Source organism: Agelaius phoeniceus, chromosome 6 (assembly GCF_051311805.1).
Source record: "Agelaius phoeniceus isolate bAgePho1 chromosome 6, bAgePho1.hap1, whole genome shotgun sequence".
NCBI classification, from domain to species: domain Eukaryota; kingdom Metazoa; phylum Chordata; class Aves; order Passeriformes; family Icteridae; genus Agelaius; species Agelaius phoeniceus.
The window spans coordinates 40,763,881-40,781,624 of record NC_135270.1 but is presented as its reverse complement, the minus strand read 5'-3'; the positions used below and the strand labels follow the sequence as shown (position 1 = coordinate 40,781,624).

General features: G+C 50.4%; 1 protein-coding gene across 6 annotated transcripts; it reads left to right on the top strand.

Annotated features, from left to right (window-relative positions):
• The first annotated feature begins 2,640 nt into the window (after positions 1–2,640).
• ABCD4 (ATP binding cassette subfamily D member 4) lies at positions 2,641–17,703 on the top strand. Of its 6 annotated transcripts, none has more exons than XM_077180480.1 (19): positions 2,641–2,743; positions 2,990–3,114; positions 3,231–3,358; positions 3,554–3,693; positions 6,890–7,006; positions 7,294–7,419; positions 8,102–8,152; positions 10,271–10,365; positions 11,296–11,417; positions 12,265–12,356; positions 12,539–12,628; positions 12,897–13,105; positions 13,392–13,483; positions 13,669–13,705; positions 14,792–14,841; positions 15,125–15,177; positions 15,531–15,607; positions 16,759–16,874; positions 17,029–17,703. In XM_077180480.1, exons 1-19 carry the CDS (start codon positions 2,727–2,729, stop codon positions 17,122–17,124), a joined length of 1,833 nt encoding a protein of 610 aa, XP_077036595.1. In that variant the 5' UTR covers positions 2,641–2,726; the 3' UTR covers positions 17,125–17,703. The 6 variants fall into 6 exon arrangements, with proteins under 6 accessions (XP_077036595.1, XP_077036594.1, XP_077036593.1 ...); XM_054635557.2 differs by lacking the exon at positions 2,641–2,743 and adding an exon at positions 2,806–2,893; XM_077180479.1 differs by having other exon boundaries at positions 3,231–3,693.
• Positions 17,704–17,744: the final 41 nt, after the last annotated feature.

The following is a 17,744-nucleotide window of genomic DNA, read 5'->3' as shown; positions in this document are numbered from 1 at the left end:
AGCCCAGGAAGGGGATAATCTGGCAGTGCTTCATTACGCAACATCACAAAGCCAGCAGCATTAAGGAAGACCTGGGAAAGAGGGAAAGCAAACTACAGATTCAAGGCTGCAGTTTTGTGTTTCTTTCTGTGATGACAGAAGCTGCTGCTTGCTTCAGAGGACACCCAGGACCACTTACCACACAAAGGCAGTGAAAGATGGGTCTGTCAGGCTTCTCCCTGCATCCCAGCTTCAGGCCAGCAGGCAGAGAGGGACCACAGGGAAATGGAAACATGGAGGGGCAGTGGGGAACAATGTGAGCCAGGGGCTGGGAGGCCAGGGATGCAGGAGGATCTGGCTTCCTTCACTGGTCCAGAGCAGGGCAAAAATGCATGGAACAGGCAGGGCAGGATGGGGGATGGGACGTTTCACACCTAGCAAGCAGGAGCCGCAGGGGCTGCGGTTAAACACCACAAGGAATTAACTTGCACTGCCTCAAGGAGCCCAGGACCCACCAAGCCAGGCCCAGCTCTCCCTTCGCTGGATTCATGGCATACACTTCGATGACAGGTTAGCAATGCAGAGGGGGTTTCTCTTGGGTCTGTAGCTAGTCAGGGAGCTGAGATATGGCCCTTCAGTGCAAACAGACCCATAAAACTCTGCTCAAGTTGTGATTCCCCAGTCCTTTCCCAAGCCCTGCCCCCAGGCACACACTGAAATGGCCATGGTGTTTGCTGGGGGAGAAACGTGAGAAGTAGAGCTGGAGTGCTGTAAAAGATGTAAATGTTTCTGTGCTGACAGCAGCTGAGTGTCTAGGGCACAGCCTCGGAGGGGGGATGGAGAGGCACTGAGAAGGCACTTCTCTTTTGTTCTTGATCTTGGCTGCCTTAGGAGAGTTCCCAGGAAAAATCGTGAAGCTGATATGCCGAAGGGAGCTCACAGCGTGTGCTTTATCAGGTGGAGGTCGTGGGGTGCCAGTGACAGAACAAAGGGCTGGGAGAAGGAAGAAGTAGGAGGGCGGGCTTGGGACAGACAGTTGTGGCCATCTCATCTCTGTGTTAGATCCTCTGACTCCCCTGGTGCTGGAAAGCCATTTCACCAGTCGAGGAGGGAAGGGAAGGAATACTCCCTCATCATAAAGTGGACAACAGAGCAAAGGAGTCAGTTCAATCCTGGTAACCACTGACAAGGTGACCCACACAATTGCCACAGCTGCAGTACTGCCCCATGAGAGGATGTGACTGCCTAGGAGCAAACGTCACCCAGGTCTGATGCAACAGCTGAGAAAAAAACCCCCATGATTCTTTTAACATAAAAGTTAGTCATCACTGAGGTCAGGTTTTCATAGGCCTGATCTCTGCCCTCTGGAGCTTAACCTTTAGGTATGACTGATAGCATTGTGAATTCCAAAAGAGAAGAGAGAAGGGAGATGAGGGCAAGGAGAAAGGGCACTGCTTAGAGACAAGGCCATTTGCTGAGGAAACACACTGATGTGTCTTCTTTCATCCCTGAGAACATATACACTGATTTTGTGAAGTGTGAAGTATGAATTATCTGGACCACTGAGCAGGTAGCAGCAGAGTAAAAGATGAAGGAGATGAGGATGAAGGAAGAGAAGAAGGGCTGGGAGGCAGGGAAATGGCAGAAGAACAAAGCCACAAGGCAAATGGGAAGAGGGGCTCACAGGGTACACGCAAAAGCCCAAAGGCTCTGCAGAAGAAATGGCATCAACTGGATGGTAGGTGAGAGACACATAAGTAAGGAAGGCACGGCAGCTCATAGGATCTCTCATCTCTAATCACCAGGTTTGTCTAGAAATGTACTTGTTCTGAAATATTTCATAACTTTTTGGGTTATGAAAACAGATTCCAAACCAAACCTGAAAAAAAAAATAGTTGGTTTCTGTATTAAAACTGGGGTCACTGAGAAGCCAGAGGGTCCATTCACTGGCAGCTCATTGCTGCTTTCTTGAAGTCCCTCCCTTCGCCGGGGGTTTCGCAGTGCTTCATTCGCGTTCCTGCAGCAGGCTGGGGAGCATGCACTGCCATTCACCATCGCGCTGGGGATCGCTGCCTAATCCCAGCGAACCGGCTTGAGAAATCCCCTGCAGTGGCCACTGCCAGCTGTGAGTCCTTAGGAAGCAACCTGAAACTTCACTGCCCACCCCAAAATAAGACGAACGTGCAGAATTAGTACTGGTGCTTCTTCCTTGTCTCCCCTCTAACAGGCGGGCAATACCTCTTGCCCACGGCGACTGTCCCTCAGCCCCTGGGATCCGCAGAGGGATCAGTTCGTGCCTGTCCTGCTCCTTCCTCAAGAGAGGCGTTAATGCCCGGTTCTGCGGCCCTACAGCTGCGGCTCGGCCCTGGACCCTGCCCGGCACCACGGTCCGGCTCTGTGAGCAGGCGGGGGGCAGGAGGTGAGGGACGCGAGCACATCCACCGCGCCGGGATGGCCCGCCGGGATGGCCCGCCGGGATGGCCCGCCGGGATGGCCCGCCGGGATGGCCCGCCGGGATGGCCCGCCGGGATGGCCCGCCGGGATGGCCCGCCGGGATGGCCCGCCGGGATGGCCCGCCCGGCGCCGCGGTGTGGGGACGGCGCGGGCGCTGAGCAGCACACCCGCCCGGCGCCGCCAGGGGGCGCTGTGCCCGCCCGGCCGCGGGGGAGAGGCGGCGCTGGGCGGGAGCTCTGTGGTGACGCCGCACGCGGAAGCGGCGGCAGCGGCGGTGGCCCCGGGCGGGGCGGATGCAGGGCGAGGAGAGGTGATGAATATTCATGTCAAGCGCCCGCAGGGGCGGGTCTGGCCGGGCCGGGCCGTGCCGGGCCGGGCCGTGCCGGGCCGGTCAGGTCCGGAGGGCGCCGATGGCGGGGGGCAGCAGCAGCAGCGCGGGGGGCGCCGGGGCCCGCGGGCGGTGAGGACGGAGCGGGCCGGGCCGGGGCGTGGCGGAGGGGAGCTGGGGTGGGACCCCCGATCTCACTGCCATCCCCGGCGTCTCCCTCCGTTGCAGGGCTAGTTCCCGGCTGGACGGGCTGTTTCTGCGGCGGTTCCTGCGGCTCCTGGCCGTGCTCTTTCCCGGGTGGCCCTCCCCGAGCGCCCTCATGTTCCTGACGCTGCTCGGTGTCGCCTTGCTGGGTGAGCCCGGCTGGTGGGGATGGGGGGCTGCACCCCATGTCTGCTCCCTGTGGTCCCCACTTTGCCTTGTCACCGCAGTCCATCAATTCCTTCCCCTGCTTGCCTTTCTCCTCCAGAGCAGCTGGTTATTTACCAGGTCGGCGTCATCCCCAGCCAGTACTATGAAGTCCTAGGGAACAAGGACTTCTCCGGATTCAAAACATTGACTGCCGTTGCTGTGACTCTGATCATTGTGAACTCCACGGTAAGACCAGAGGCTCATGTGTCTTGGGAGAGGAAGAGAAAGCTGCTCATGGCTCCTGGCATGATCTTGGTCATAAAGGATTCAAGTCTGCCCATACCCTGGGTCACTACTACAAACTGTTGGTTTTTATTTCATTTTGAAAAAATGTTTGTTCTCACTTATCTCTCCCCATCCATCTCTTTGCCCTTGTTCCAGCTAAAAAGTTTCGACCAGTTTATCTGCAACATGATGTATGTGAACTGGAGGAAATCCCTCACTGAATACCTCCACAGCTGCTACTTCCAAGGCCAGGTCTACTACAACCTGCTCGTGCTGCGTGAGGACATCGATAACCCGTAGGCTGCTGGCAGCTTCTTTCAGTATCTTGCTTGGCTTCTCCTGGGCTGCTGCGCACCTTTTCCTGACTTCTCTTTGTCTCTGGGTAGGGGCTTGAGCCCTAGAAGCTTTTACCATCTAGGCACAAATCTAGGGACCCTCTTCTACCCTGGTGGGAGGTGATACCTATTGCTGGGAACTCCTGTGACTGCCGGTCGTGATGGTTTTAGGGGCAGGATGTTTCGGCTGCAAGGAAAGTGGATGCCCATTGGAACAGGGCTCTATCTAGTTCTGCTATAAAACATGCTGTCTGCAAACTCAACCCTTGACACTGTGTGATGTTGCAAAGGGCCTGGCTGGAGTCAGCAGTGCCTCTCCTTTCCTTCACACCGCTGGTGCATTAGGACAGTCCCTGTTCTGTTTGAACTTCGAACGCCAGGATCTGCAGCTGAGCACAGTTCAGTTGTATTTTAGTGGTTTGATAACCCATGGGAACCAAATCCAGGAAGGGCTTTGTTTTGCACTGTATGAGGGCTGCATTTCCCTTTCCCGTTCCTAGGAAGGAAGTGTCAGTGATGACTTGAAATATCAGAGGAGGAGCATTCAGTCTCCTTGTGGATCCCAGACCCACCCCCAAGAGGTCCCTCTCCAGTTTGCTTTGTGCACTGTCCTGCTTACTGCAGAGCTGTTGATCTATCTGGGCTGCGCTGCAAAGGTCGAATGCCCTTCCTCACAGCTGTGTGTGGACCTTGGCCTTCCAGCCTGTCCTCAAACACAGGGCATTGCTGTCATAGTTGCACACTGTGAAAAGCTAAAAATCCTATGTTAGACCTCATGTGAGAGGTCAGAGAATCACAAAATACTCTTAGTTGGAGTGGACCCACATGGATCATTGAGTCCAACTCTTTAGTTGCCCACACAGGATTGAACCCGTGGCATTATTAGCACGATGCTTTAACCAACTGAGCTAATCTCAGTGTAGAATCTCCCTGATTCTTCCCCCTCCAGAATTTAAAGTTGTTATTATTAAATACTAGCTGAAAAACTAGAAATCAAAGGGGAATATTTTCTAAATAATGTGTTGTTATACCATTGTTTTGAGACTCCAAGCTCTCCTCTGCTGGAATGGGCACCTCTGATCTAGTCACTGCATTGGTGCCATATCCCATGTTGATGGCAAGAGGACAAGACAACAAGCTTCCCAGGGTCCTGGGGAAAAAATTGCTGTCTTGCAGGGACCCCTAACTCTTGCTAATAGTGAAAACTTCAAGAAACTGAAGCAGCTCCTGCAGTTCTGCTGCCTGTTGCTACTGGCTGCCTGTCCTTGCTCCTTCATTGCAGAGCAGGGTGGTTTGTGTGGCTGCTGCAAGAAAACATGCTGGGTATCTAAGGGGGAGCAGGAAGCAAGGAGAGAGGTTCAGCTTGGGTCAAACAGCTCCACATGTTGGGCAGTAGGTCGTCATTATCAAACACTTCCGGGTTGCTGTTGTGTTTACTCCCAATATCATTAAATGTTCATTTCTGATAGTGTTTTCAGTGGCATGGAGTTACAAGGAGAGGTTAAAAAAACATGTTTGTCACCAGGGCATGCAGCTCTTCTCAGGCAGTGCAGCACACTGAAGCCAGAAGCTCCTGCATGCCTGTCTTTTTCTTTGGGGACACAAGTGGAAGAGAAGGACAGAGGCCCCATACCACATGATTATTCTGCTTAGGTTTATTTTTAACTAGGGAACATGTTCACATTGTGCAGTGAAATGTAGGAGACAACTGGGTCAGTCTGCCCTGCAGCAAGAGACAGCTCTCATGGCCTTTGCAGACCAAATGTGTGGGATTACTGTGGAGTATGTCTCATTACACCTTGCTTCTGCTCCAACTTTCAATCTTACTGTTTAGTGTGGTTTTGGTGCCACTGCAAAAATTCTCTTCATCTTGCAATTCCTTGCTGAGAGCTTTTTCCCTGCAACAGGTACTTAGAGAACAAACCTAGAGCAAGAGAGACCTCCCATTATGCAGTGCAAACCAAACTGAGTGTTAAATGCAAGGAGTCACCCACTTTGAAGGAATGAAGAGTGGGTTCTGAGTGGCATACAAGCACTTGCAGCATGTAGTAGAGCATTTGAGTTGATGCTTTCCTGTGTTTCATGTATTTTCATTGCATGTTACTTAATAGCTTGTAAAAAGCAGTATCCTCCTACGAGACTCTAGCACAATTTAAGTTACAATTTTGTGGGAATATTACAGTCTGAGGAGAAGGAAAAATGATGCTGCGAGGTCAGTCAGGGTGAGAGCTGCCCCAGAATTAAATCTATTGCTGTTCCAGAACTGCAAAAGTGCTAAAAGATGAGTGCCTTTGTGGTAGTATCTGCACTGAGACTACCCATGAGTCCATCCTTGCTCTTCATTCTGAACTCCAGCATTAAGTTATGGCCTTTCCACTGGAGCTTAGCAACAGTAGGCTGAAGCCTGCATCCATGTGCTCTGGACAGATGAGGTGCTGAGGAGTAAATATACTGAAATTCTTCCTGGCTATCCCAAGTGCAACTTCTGCTCAGTAGTGGGATAGATGGGACTTGAGCGTTTGTCACCCACGTGCCTGCTGCTAGTGAGGTGAGAAAGCTTGGTGTGCTGCTTCCTGCTCTTGTGGGCTGGGGTGGGTGGAAGCACTTCCTTCTTTGCAACAAAGGAACCAGAGGCACTCCACACAGAGCCAAGGGATTGGATCTTGTGAAAGGGTAGCTTTGATGCAAGTGTTTGCAAATATCCAATAGCTGGCAAAGGCCTGGCTTGTGCTCTAGCTGGTCCTGATGGGTCTGATGGCATCTCAGTCCAGTACTGAAGGTTAGGGGGACAGTCAGTAGTTTTTCATAATATGGGGGGTCGTTCCAGGAGAGGAGTAAAGGACAGTGATGCAGAGACCTTCAGCACAAGTGTTGAATAATGTTGAAAGTGGAACAAGGGATAAATACAAGGAACAGGTTGAAAGCAATGGCAAGAGTTGTTCTTCCTGGGTGCCATGAAGGCTCTTGGGTGGGTTCTGCTGGGCCATGAAAATGGTCTCCTGTGGGGAATCTGCAGATCCTTCCCAGGTAAGGCTGTTCACCTGCTGTCTGTCCTGTGTTCATGCACTGAAACAGCCTGGTTTGTGCCCTGTTAGGGTTTAATACTGCCTCTTGCTTCTGGGCTGCAATGGTGTCAATGGCTCTTTGTGTTGAGCAGGGACCAGCGCATCAGCCAGGATGTGGAGAGGTTCTGCAGGCAGCTCAGCTCCATGGCCAGCAAGCTCGTCATCTCACCCTTCACACTGGCCTACTACACATACCAGTGCTTTCACAGGTAAGGATGTATCCTGGCCCTGCTTGCACACCTCTTTTCTGTGTTCTTCTTTTGGAGCCTGCCACCCACATTACAACTCCCCAGATGGATATTTGTACACATGGGTGAGTGGTCTCTGTACTCCCAGGAGAACTCTGCCTTGGGGATGCTGGGATGTGCAATGTTGGCCCCAAACTTCTGTGAAAGCCAAGAGAGGTGACAGCTGAGGGCTCTGATTGCTTGAGCCTAATGGTGCAGGAGTGTCCTTTTGCTTGGATTATTGGCTGACTTCTCTTTCTCCTCTGTAGCACTGGCTGGCTAGGCCCGGTGAGCATCTTTGGGTATTTCATCATTGGGACGATGATTAACAAAGTGTTGATGAGCCCAATTGTGTCTAAACTTGTGCAACAGGAAAAACTGGAGGGAGATTTCAGGTGAGTCCCAGCAGAGCTGTGTTTTCACTTCCCCTTGGGAGCTCCTGTGAAAGCTGATTTTTTGTCTCCATTCAGGGCTGTGTATGTAGCTAATTGTCTTGTCTGTGACTTTCCCCACACTCAGAGAAGGCTACCTGTGCAATGGTGCCTCAGAGTCAGTGTACTGAGTCCCTGCCAACCATTCACGGCCTTGTGTCATGGCAGGCAATGCCCTTGGTTCAGTCTCACAGCCCAGTCTTTCCATATGCTCTGCAACTCACGTCCTCCCCCTTGCTTGCAGGGTTGGCTGTGTGTGTAGCAGGGGCTTTGTAGCTTTCCCTGGGGTTCAGGGCATCCAGGGACAGCAACAGAAGTTGTTGTGGCACAGGGAACCCAGCCCAGGGCAGTTGGCTGCGGTGATTTTGTATGGTGGAGATGCTGGACTAGCAGCAAAGAGTAAGCCCAAGGCTAAGAAGATGTGCACAGAGAGCAGGATATCAAATGTACCACTGAGCTGGCCCTGAATGATGGCACCTCATGTTAAGCCTTGGTCTCTGGTGTCTTTCTGAGCCTGTTGAATATTTCTGTCAAGAGATGCCTCAGATCACTGCTCTAACATGCAAGATAAGTTTCCTCTAGGAATGTTTTTGGCTACATAATTCACTGAGCATTTGTGCACAATTACGTTTTTTTGGTTGTACAGGTTCAAGCACATGCAGATTCGTGTCAATGCAGAACCAGCTGCTTTTTACAGGTTAGTAGCATTAATTTCTTTGTATCCTCCAAAGGATTGTCCCAGTTCAGAGCATCCTTGTTGTGTTCACATTTCCCAGAGGAGCCCAAGTTCTGTTGCTGCAGCTTTCTATCCCTTCCACTGCAGCATCATACAGCCCTGACACTTGGTTCTTTGCATTCTGTGCATCATCTGCAGAAGTAATCCACAGCAACTGGAGACAACTATCTTTCCTTTGCCTCCCTTCTAACATCCTCAGAGGCAGATAGAGATTTGATGCTGGCTTAGAGATCATTACTGATGTTTTGCTAGGTCCTTACCTGGAAGATTGCTCACAGTCTTATTGCATCTGATTCTGCTGAGGACTTGTTGCGTGTTGCTTCTGGCCCCATCCTGCTGCTGCTTGCCTGATTTCATAACAACTTACATTGACAGGCATGAAACTACTTTAAATAATCAAAATCAATCTTGGTTTGCACTGGCAAGTCTGAGTTATTTTTTGTACTCGGCTTCTTACTGGTTGATGATAATTTTTATAATGGAAAATATACTGTAATTACATGCCCTTATTTAAGATCCAGTACTTTCCCTCACAATTTTGATTTGTTTTATTCTATTACTAAGTAGAAAATGGAAAGTGGATTATTATACCAAAAACAGAATGTTTTGGTTCAGTACAATGTTTTAGTAGAAAAGCTTAATTTTGTGTGAAACTAGAACTTAGCTGAGTTGCACACAACCTGGCATTTTCATGGTATGCATCATAATTAAAAATAAAGGAATTTTTTTAAAGGTTGCATTCCTAGAATCCTGCAAGATGAGAAGTATATGGTAAATGGTTGGTTTTGATAGCTCAACTTCTCTAGCTTGTGACCTTGTCCTCTTAAGACTGCCTAAACATTCCTTTGGTAAAGGAAGAAACAGAAACAGAGCACTGCCATCTTTTTACTTCTTTTGTTACTAAGCCTTTTGCAAATTTGCTTTAAAAGTGAAGTGAATGGGAGGAAAAGAAGAAACTAATACAGCAATCTCTCCTCATCTGCAACAGAATAATAGCTCTAGAACAAAGGTCCCCAGTTCCTTTCTCACCTTTAATTCCTTGTATCCAAGCCTTTCTCCTTTCCTAACACATGGAAAGTAAAGACTGCAGCTCAGTAGTTACCTGAGATGTGTTGTAAGGCAGTAAAGCCAAACTGAATTCTAACCAGGTGCATTTTTGAGAAAGAAAATGTATTTTTCTATGAACTGAAAATCTTTAGAAATGAGACCTCAAAAATATTATTTTTGATGTTTTTGTGCTGCTTCTGGCCATATCTTCTTGGGCCCTAGTGACTTTTCTGTTGCATAGATCATGTGTAGTGGGCACAAGCCTCTGCTGGATGTCAGGGGCAATAGGTGCTATGGCAGGTGGGCGACTGGAATGAGACGTGGAGCGCTCTCTGCATTTTACCACCTGAGGGCAGCCCAGGCCTTGCAGAGCAGCAGAAGGAGCTGTCATACTTGCTTGAAGGTGGTGGTTTAGGAGATGTCTCCTTGCTCCTGGCTCAGCCTGGCCACTGGAGCATCACCACTAACTTGTGAGGTGGGTGACCTGATGGAGATAGTCCTGGGAAGGGGGAAGTTGTGGAGCTGGGGTACCCATACTGGGGGCTGCACTGCTCAGGACTTGCCTTTGTCCCATTCCTGTGGAGTGGGAAATGGGAAGAGGTGGGCTAAGGCTGCTGGCCATGCAGGCCATGTGGGCTGATTATCACCCCCTGGACTCTCCTCTGCCCTCTACTTTCTGGATCCAGCTGTGAAGCAGTGCCATCCCTCTTTTCCAGCCAGGCTGTATTTGGGAACTGTGTTTGACCTTAGGTGTACATTGCTTCAGGCTGGAGCTTCTGACAGTGTCTGGCCTGGCTTTACCTGCTCCTGCTGCAACAGCAGCAGCCATGGGCTCTGGGAGAGATTTGTAGGACTGCTTGCTTCAACCAGAGTTCCTTGATGATACCCTTCAGGAAGGCAGTCCTGGCTGTTCAGTTCCTGGTCAATAAAGAGCTTGTTAGTCAGAAGCAAAGGTGCCAGGCCCGTTCAAAGCTTCAGTTTTAAAGCCCAAGGTTCTAGGATGTCTGGCATGTTGCAATGTTACTTTTACAGGGCTGGGCGAGTGGAGCACATGCGCACAAACCGGAGGCTGCAGAGCCTGCTGAAGACCCAGAGAGAGCTGATAGGCAAGGAGCTGTGGCTATACAGTGAGTGGGCAGAGTCGGGGGGGGAAGTGGGACATGTGGTAACTCCATTCTGGTGGCCCACTCACTGGGAAACTCTACTGATAGAGTAGTTGGGTGGGTGCTGTGTTTTCTTCTTCTGCCTCTTGCTGCTCTGTGAAAGCCCTGAGGGTGAACAGAGGGTGCCTCCTGCAGTGCTAAATAGGAATTCCATTGTGTAAAAGCCTCATAAAGAGGCAAAGTTGTGGATGACCCAGAATCTGGCTTTTTGTGGGACAGATGTTCACACACCAAGAAAAGAGGGAAGGGCTTGAGTTTTGGGCATTGTATATGTTTTTGGGAACTGTGGAAACTTCTTTCCTATAGAACCTGTCCCTTAAGCATAGCTGTTCCCTGAAACTATTCCTTCTCCCTTTTTTACTGAGTTTTTTTCTTTCAATGACCCCTATAAAGACAGCTCTTCCTGACCTCAGCAGCACAGCAAGCTTCTGAGTGGTGTAATGAAGGGAGAACCATGAACAGAGAAGTGTCTGTGGGAATTTGGAATCTTAAGTCTTTCTACCTGTGTGCTCCCAAGACACACTTCATGGCAAACTATCTCACCCCAAAGTTTCCTTTTTGCCCTTCCCTCCTGTTTACTGTGAATCAGTCAGGCCCCCGAAGCATAGCAAAAGCAGGCAAAGTGGCTTTTGCCCCACACACTGAGCTGTGTGTCTGGGTGATGATTCTCTGCTCAGAGGCCTGCCCCAAAGTGCTCTTCGCTTGGCAAATGCATTTTCACCCTGGTGCTTGTGCTATCCTGCAAAATGGGTTTTTCTACTCTGGTTCATCATAAAGGGCCAAGGCAACAACACGGCTCTTCCTCCGACTGGGCTCAGGGTCAGCACTTGGGCCTGGCTGGGACAGAGGTTTCTACTTTAACTCACCGTCTTCTTTCAATGTGCTTGTGCCCAGTTGGGATCAACACCTTTGATTACCTGGGCAGCATCCTGAGCTACGTGGTCATTGCCATTCCCATCTTTTCTGGTGTCTACGGTGACCTGAGTCCAATAGAGCTCAGTGCCCTTGTCAGCAAGGTGAGCTAAGGGTAATCTCTGTGACCCCATTGTGGAGGGTGAGCAGGCTCTGAGGATGGAGGTTTCATGTGGTGCTGGTGGCCCTGGGACTAGATAACCTGCAGCACTTGATCTTCAGGTTAGACTGTCCCAGCTCACAGTGTTATGGAAACAGAAGCTTGTAGGCAGCTGGTATCTGATTAACTTGGGCATGAGAACTGTCAAGGACACATTTACGTAAGTCTTTCCTGGCTCAGACCTCTGTGTCTTAAAAACCCAGGAGGTCAGAAAGCCTCTGGTTTTCAGCAGTGCAGGTGGAGATGGGGCCTGTGCAGTGCTGTGGGTCTGGGTTATGCCCTGGGCTACTGCCTGTGGTGAGCCTTGCCCCCAGTGAGGCTGAGCTGGCTTGCATTCACCTTCCTGACCTGACTCTACGAATACTCAAAGCTGGCTTGTGACAGAGAATGCAGAGCTAAAAATAGCTAAGTGGGCACTGCAGGCTGAGACACCCTGCTCTGAGCCATATACAGTGCTGAGGCAGGGCTGGTGGTATGGATCTGTGTGACTTGGGCAAGCATGCTGGGCCATAGGCAGGCCATCAGGCACCCTGCAAAGACCATCCCTGGGTGACAGGACATGTGTCCAGCTGGCAAAAACTGCTGCACTGAGTAGGGAAGCCCTGCTTCTTCCAAATGTGGTAATCTTCACTCCCACCATCCTGCATGACTTCACCACTCCTCATTCATCTTGCTGAGACAGCTGATGTGGCCAAATGTGTGGACTCATTGGCTGCCTCCTTGCAGTCACGGAATAAGTCATGGCCCCAGCTCAGCACTGACCCATACTCTGCCATGTGATTTCTCCCCAGAATGCCTTTGTTTCCATCTACCTCATTGGCTGCTTCAGCCAGCTCATAGATCTCTCCAGCACTGTTACTGATGTAGCTGGCTACACACACAGGTGAGCTTATCTGTGGGCACATCTCTGGAGGAAAGGGCAGTGCAGAACAAGACTCTGCTCAGGTCTGTGATAAAAAAAAACTAAAAAACCTGTTGTTTGTGTGCAAGCATGGGCAAGTTTGGATATTGTGAGGAGGCTGCTGGAGCTGTCCCTGGCTTTCATGCAACCTCTTGTGTGTCTAGGATTGGTGAACTGCAGGAGACCTTGCTGAGCCTTGGCAGAAAAGAAAATGGTAACTACTCAGAAGCCAAAACCAGTTGGGATTTGGACGGGTGAGTCGCCTCTCAGCAACTGGCTGGCTTGCAGCTTACGGGCCAGAGTGTGAGGTTGCCATGGGAGGGAGGTGGCTCTTGGTGTCACAGTCTGTTGCATGCTTTTGGTTGGAGCAGGCAGTGCTCACTGTCAGTTGTCATTCCCAGGGTGTGTGGGACAGGGCTACTGTCACAGAGGCACAGGAGGTCTAAGGTCCCTGATTTTTGCCAATCTCAGCATGGTCACTTACCCCCGGATCTCTTGTCCTTTGTCTTGGTGGTGGCCCAGCAACCATTCTGGGGAGGAGCCAGTGCCAAGGGACACAGCTTTCCTTCTGGAGCGAGTGACACTCTCAGTACCATCCTCTGGCAAGCTGCTCATCAAGGACTTGAACCTCAGGATCTCACAAGGAAACAGCGTGATGATTGTGGGAAACACTGGTACAGGGAAGACATCTCTCCTGAGGGTCCTTGGAGGGCTCTGGGAGAGCACACGGGGTGAGGACTGCTACTTGCCTCAGCCTTCTTCTCAACCAAGGCTACCCTGAGTTTGCAAGGTGGCAGTGTGGTAGTTTGTGAGGCCAGTGCCACCATGTGATGGTGAATGTGTTACTGATACACTGATTTGAGCCACCCATCTCTTGTCACAGTCTTTGGCTCTTATTGCTTTGCTCTGTGTTGCACTTTTGTGGGGGTCTAGTTGGCTACTTCATGGGACAGCACTACATGGGGCAGTGGGAAGTTCCTGCCTGATACTGCAAATGTGATGAGTGTCTCTGTGCAGGGAGCATCAGCATGCTGACCTGCTTTGGCCCCCGAGGAGTGGTGTTCCTACCACAGAGGCCCTTCTTCACTGACGGAAGCCTGCGTGAGCAGGTGAGCCCAGGGTCTGTCTTTGCTCTGGCCTCAGCTGTGCTCCCAGCTGTGGTCATGCCCTGCAAACCCTGCAAGAGGGAGGATACCTGTGGGTGCTCCTTCCCTTGTGCCTGAGTTCAAATTATTGCATCTCTGATGAAATGTCCAGCTCCCTCTGACATGGTTTCTTTTGCTCTGTTAAACAGGTGATCTATCCCCTGAAGGAGATCTATCCACTTTCAGGTTTGTGAAAATCCATTAGAGCAATTAACCAATGCTGTGGTAGTGCCTCACTGTCCTGTACCCAGTGCAGCTTCTTCCCTGCTGTAACCCATCAGGAACATTCAACCATTTTGCTTTTGTTGCTCTGGTGTTCCCTAGAAGATTAGTGTGTGTTAAGGTCAATTCTGTGTCCCCCTCCTTTTGTGAGGGAGCATACTCACTTGATAAGAACTTGCTCTCTTAGTATAATGAGGACAAGCTGGCCATGCTCTTCCTGCTGTGCTGGACATGTTACATGTTGCTGTCAGGATACGTCTGATTTGTTTGGTACAGTCTGACTTTCAGCAAGCCATATTTGCCTTAATCTTATTTTCCATCCACCTCCATCTTTTACTTTTCCACTTTTTCAAAATGAAGTCCCAGGGCTTTGCACACTGTTGTGGTCAGAATATATAGATCTTTTCTCTCCCCTACCCTCTTCCGAAGCCAGACCACATGTGGTCTGCTGTAGCTTGGGAGTCACAATCTTGCTGAGAGTAACTACAGCCCTCAGCTACTGTTGTGGCTCTCCAGCAGCTTCAGAGAGGTCCATGGCAGATGCACAGCCCTTCCTCTCAACTTCCATAGATGCTAACTGTACCAGCTCAAGTGTATGTTCTGCTCCACAGCTGACTCACCCTGAGGTATTTCTCTTCCACAAAGGGTCCTTTTGCTGGCTCTTACCTGAGCCCTGTTCCCATGACTCCACTACTTGTAGTGTGCAGTCTCAGCTCTAAGAGAGAAACTGGGCAGGGCCTTGGCAGTTGAAGCCTGGATCCTTGTGTTCTGGCTGTGGCCATGAACTGGGGCAAATCTCAGGTGTATCTGTGGAGCCCAGCTACCTCCTGGTATGCTGCTCACAGGCATGGTTAATACTTTCAAGGAGGGTCAGTCTTTGGGACTATCTCTACCAAAGCTCAGGATCTGGTATAACTAAGTGGTCAGGTCAACTACATTGAGCTTCAGGAGATACTTGAGTTCTTCCCTCCTGCCTCACCAACTCCTTCATTCAGCAGTGGCCCCAGCATACACACTGCCTCTCCTTATGCTGTATGGTTCTCTCCCTAGGGTCTGCAGATGATGAGAGGATTGTGCGATTCCTGGAGCTGGCTGGGCTGGTGAGTCACTGATAGCACTGCTGCCTTCTTTCCTGGTGCCACCAGTGAGGGAAGAAGGAATGATTTTTGTGGCAGCACAGCATGATTGTGTGCTGAACTTATGTGGGGACATTGTTTGTGCCTTGGGTACAACTGTCTATGGGACAGAGAGAGGAGGAGAAATATGGTATAACTTCAGCTCAGGTGGGGAAAGGGAGACGGGCAAAAAGCAGGTGGTTATGCTTAGGGCCATAGGCTGACAGGGTTGGGGACTGTGTTCACAAGTCTGCTGTGCTCTCTGTAGACTGATTTGCTGGCAAGGGCTGGAGGACTGGATGAACAGGTGGACTGGAACTGGTAAGGGAGCCCACTGTCTGTGTGTATTTGGGTGATTTCTGAGTGGGGAACACTTCTAAGCAGATGCACATTGCTGCTGGATTTATCTGTGTCTGTCTGTGTTCTGTGAGACGTGGACACTATACAGGAGCAAAGCCTTCATGGCCCAAGCATCTATGCCAACGATCACCAGCTGTGGTGTTGTGCAGGCAGCTGACTGTGTACAGGGCTGCAGAGCCAGTCCCAGTATGGAGGGGGGCACAAGGTACACATAGGGACAGTTGTTTGCTGTTCTCCAGTATCAGAAGCCATAAGATTTTCAGCAAACAAGCTCTGTTTCTTGAGGAAGGTGTTGAATCTCGACCCTGCTGCAGGTATGACATCCTGTCCCCAGGGGAGATGCAGAGGCTCTCATTTGCACGGCTCTTCTACCTCCAGCCAAAATATGCAGGTGAGTGACTGACTACAGAAGAGGGGAGAAAGAAACACAAGGCCTTTGGTGTATAGAGAAGCGGTACAGAGACAGCTCATGAAATCCGTTTTGTGCTAGGAACATGCTTTGTCTTGGCCATTATTTTAGCAGCATGACACACAGAAGATTCATTTGTGAAATGTGAAAACATTTCATTATTTGTGCACATGGTGGTAAATCAAGAGGCTGTACATAAGACATTTTCTTCTTGGGGAGCTGGTGATTAATGTTCACGGTCCATGTCCAATGGCACCAGAAGAACTTGGTCAGTCTGCTCACCAGTTGCTATGCAAAGAAGTGCATGTGTTGGGGAGTGTGGCAGCAGCTGTCATATCTGAAGCTCTCAAGCATCTGTACAGTTGTGGGGCAATATGGAAGATTTAGCCCTGATGTGGCAAAAGAAGACAAGGAGCAGTGGGAGAAACAGTCCTGAGAGACCACAGAAGCATCTGTGGTTAGCTAATGGGGCCAATTCCTTAGGCTGTGCTGGGGCTTGAGCTGTTGGAGAAGTTGCCATGAGGGCCAGGTTGGATGTGGGTGAACAGAGCCAGATTCAGTAGCAGGTAGCTACATGTAAGTACCTGTCTTTCCCCTGAAGCCCGTGGCACAGCTAAGTGACATCTGGACAGAAGGAACTTGTGGATGGCAAACTAAAAGCTGTAGAAATTATTTGAATTGATTTGGTCCAGGTCTGTAGTATTTACCCTTAATAGTCAGGAAGGTGCCACAGGCCATCCTACCTGCTCCATGTAGGGTCTGTGCTGGAAGAGTACACTGACTGCTGTTCCGCCTGGCACTCTGGCACGTGGTCTGCCTGGAGAAAGTCATGTCTTGGCTTTTGCCATGATGGGGATGAGGCAGTGGTGGGCAGCGGTTGAGGGAGAGCAAAGAGGTGAACAGTGTGGTTTGGATGGATTCAAGTACTTGGGGGAAAGACAGCTTTCCTAGTTGCCTGACACCAGCTGTGCCAGAGGAATACCAGAGTCCTTAGGTTTCCCCTCACTTGCCTTCTGCAGATGCTCTTCATGAGCTTCAGTTAATATGTGAAATGTTCTTGGGAGTTGCTATTCTTGCCTACAGGAGATGTCTGGTTGGGAGAGGATTTGGGGGGCTCATGGCTTTTCTTTCAGTGTTAGATGAAGCCACCAGCGCCTTGACAGAAGAGGTGGAGCATGAACTGTACCGTATGTGCCTTCAGCTGGGCATGACACTGATCAGTGTGGGACACAGACCCAGCCTGGAAAAGGTGAGACAGGGAGGCAGTGCTCCATGCCTCCCTCGTGGTGGTGAGGTAGAGAGGGTCTCTGGCAAGCAGAGGGGAGTGACTAAGGCTGGAGGACCTCACTGTGGGGGGACCGTGCCCTTGTAGAGACAACCCTCAATGTGCTGTTGAATTGCAGTTCCACAGCTGGATTTTGAAACTTCATGGGGAGGGAAGATGGGAGCTCACTCGATGTGAGAAGTTGAAGCGGCTCCCCTCTGAGGAAGGATACTGAAGAACATGCCCCTTGTCTGGCCAGCCACAGAACCTGCACATGTGTGGAAGAGCTCTCAGTAGCAGACATGGAGCTGCCAAACCAGCAGCTGTGTCAAACAGTGCAAGACCAGTTCTGGATTTTGCTGATGGACAGAGTATGTCTGAATACATGGTGTGGAGTTCTGCCAAGAGTAGGCATAACCATGCCACCCTTCTCCCAGCCTCTTTCTTCCTCCCTGGCTCTCACAAGAGAAAGGAGCTGAGCTCCTAGGCCACCCTGAGAGAAGATGCTGCCTCGTGGGTCTTGTAGAAACAACAGCCAGAGAAACCTCCACTTTGTCTGGGATACATTGGTGTGAGGCTAGAATGCAGCCTCCTCTTCTGCCCTCTGTGCCTTCTGAGGAGCTCTGTCTTGGATACACAGCTCTGCAGAACAGATTTATGTACCTTGTGGCTCTGTTGAGAATTGTGTTTGCCAGCAGGAGACAAGGGGATGAGAATGCTAGCACAGGGCATGTCTTTGCTCTCTTTGTAATACACGGCTACAGGTGAAAGGAACATTTTTGTATTAAAATCTGGGGCCTGTTTTCACACTGTTTTTATGGAGAAGAGTCAATATTTGTTAACTAGACTGTTGCA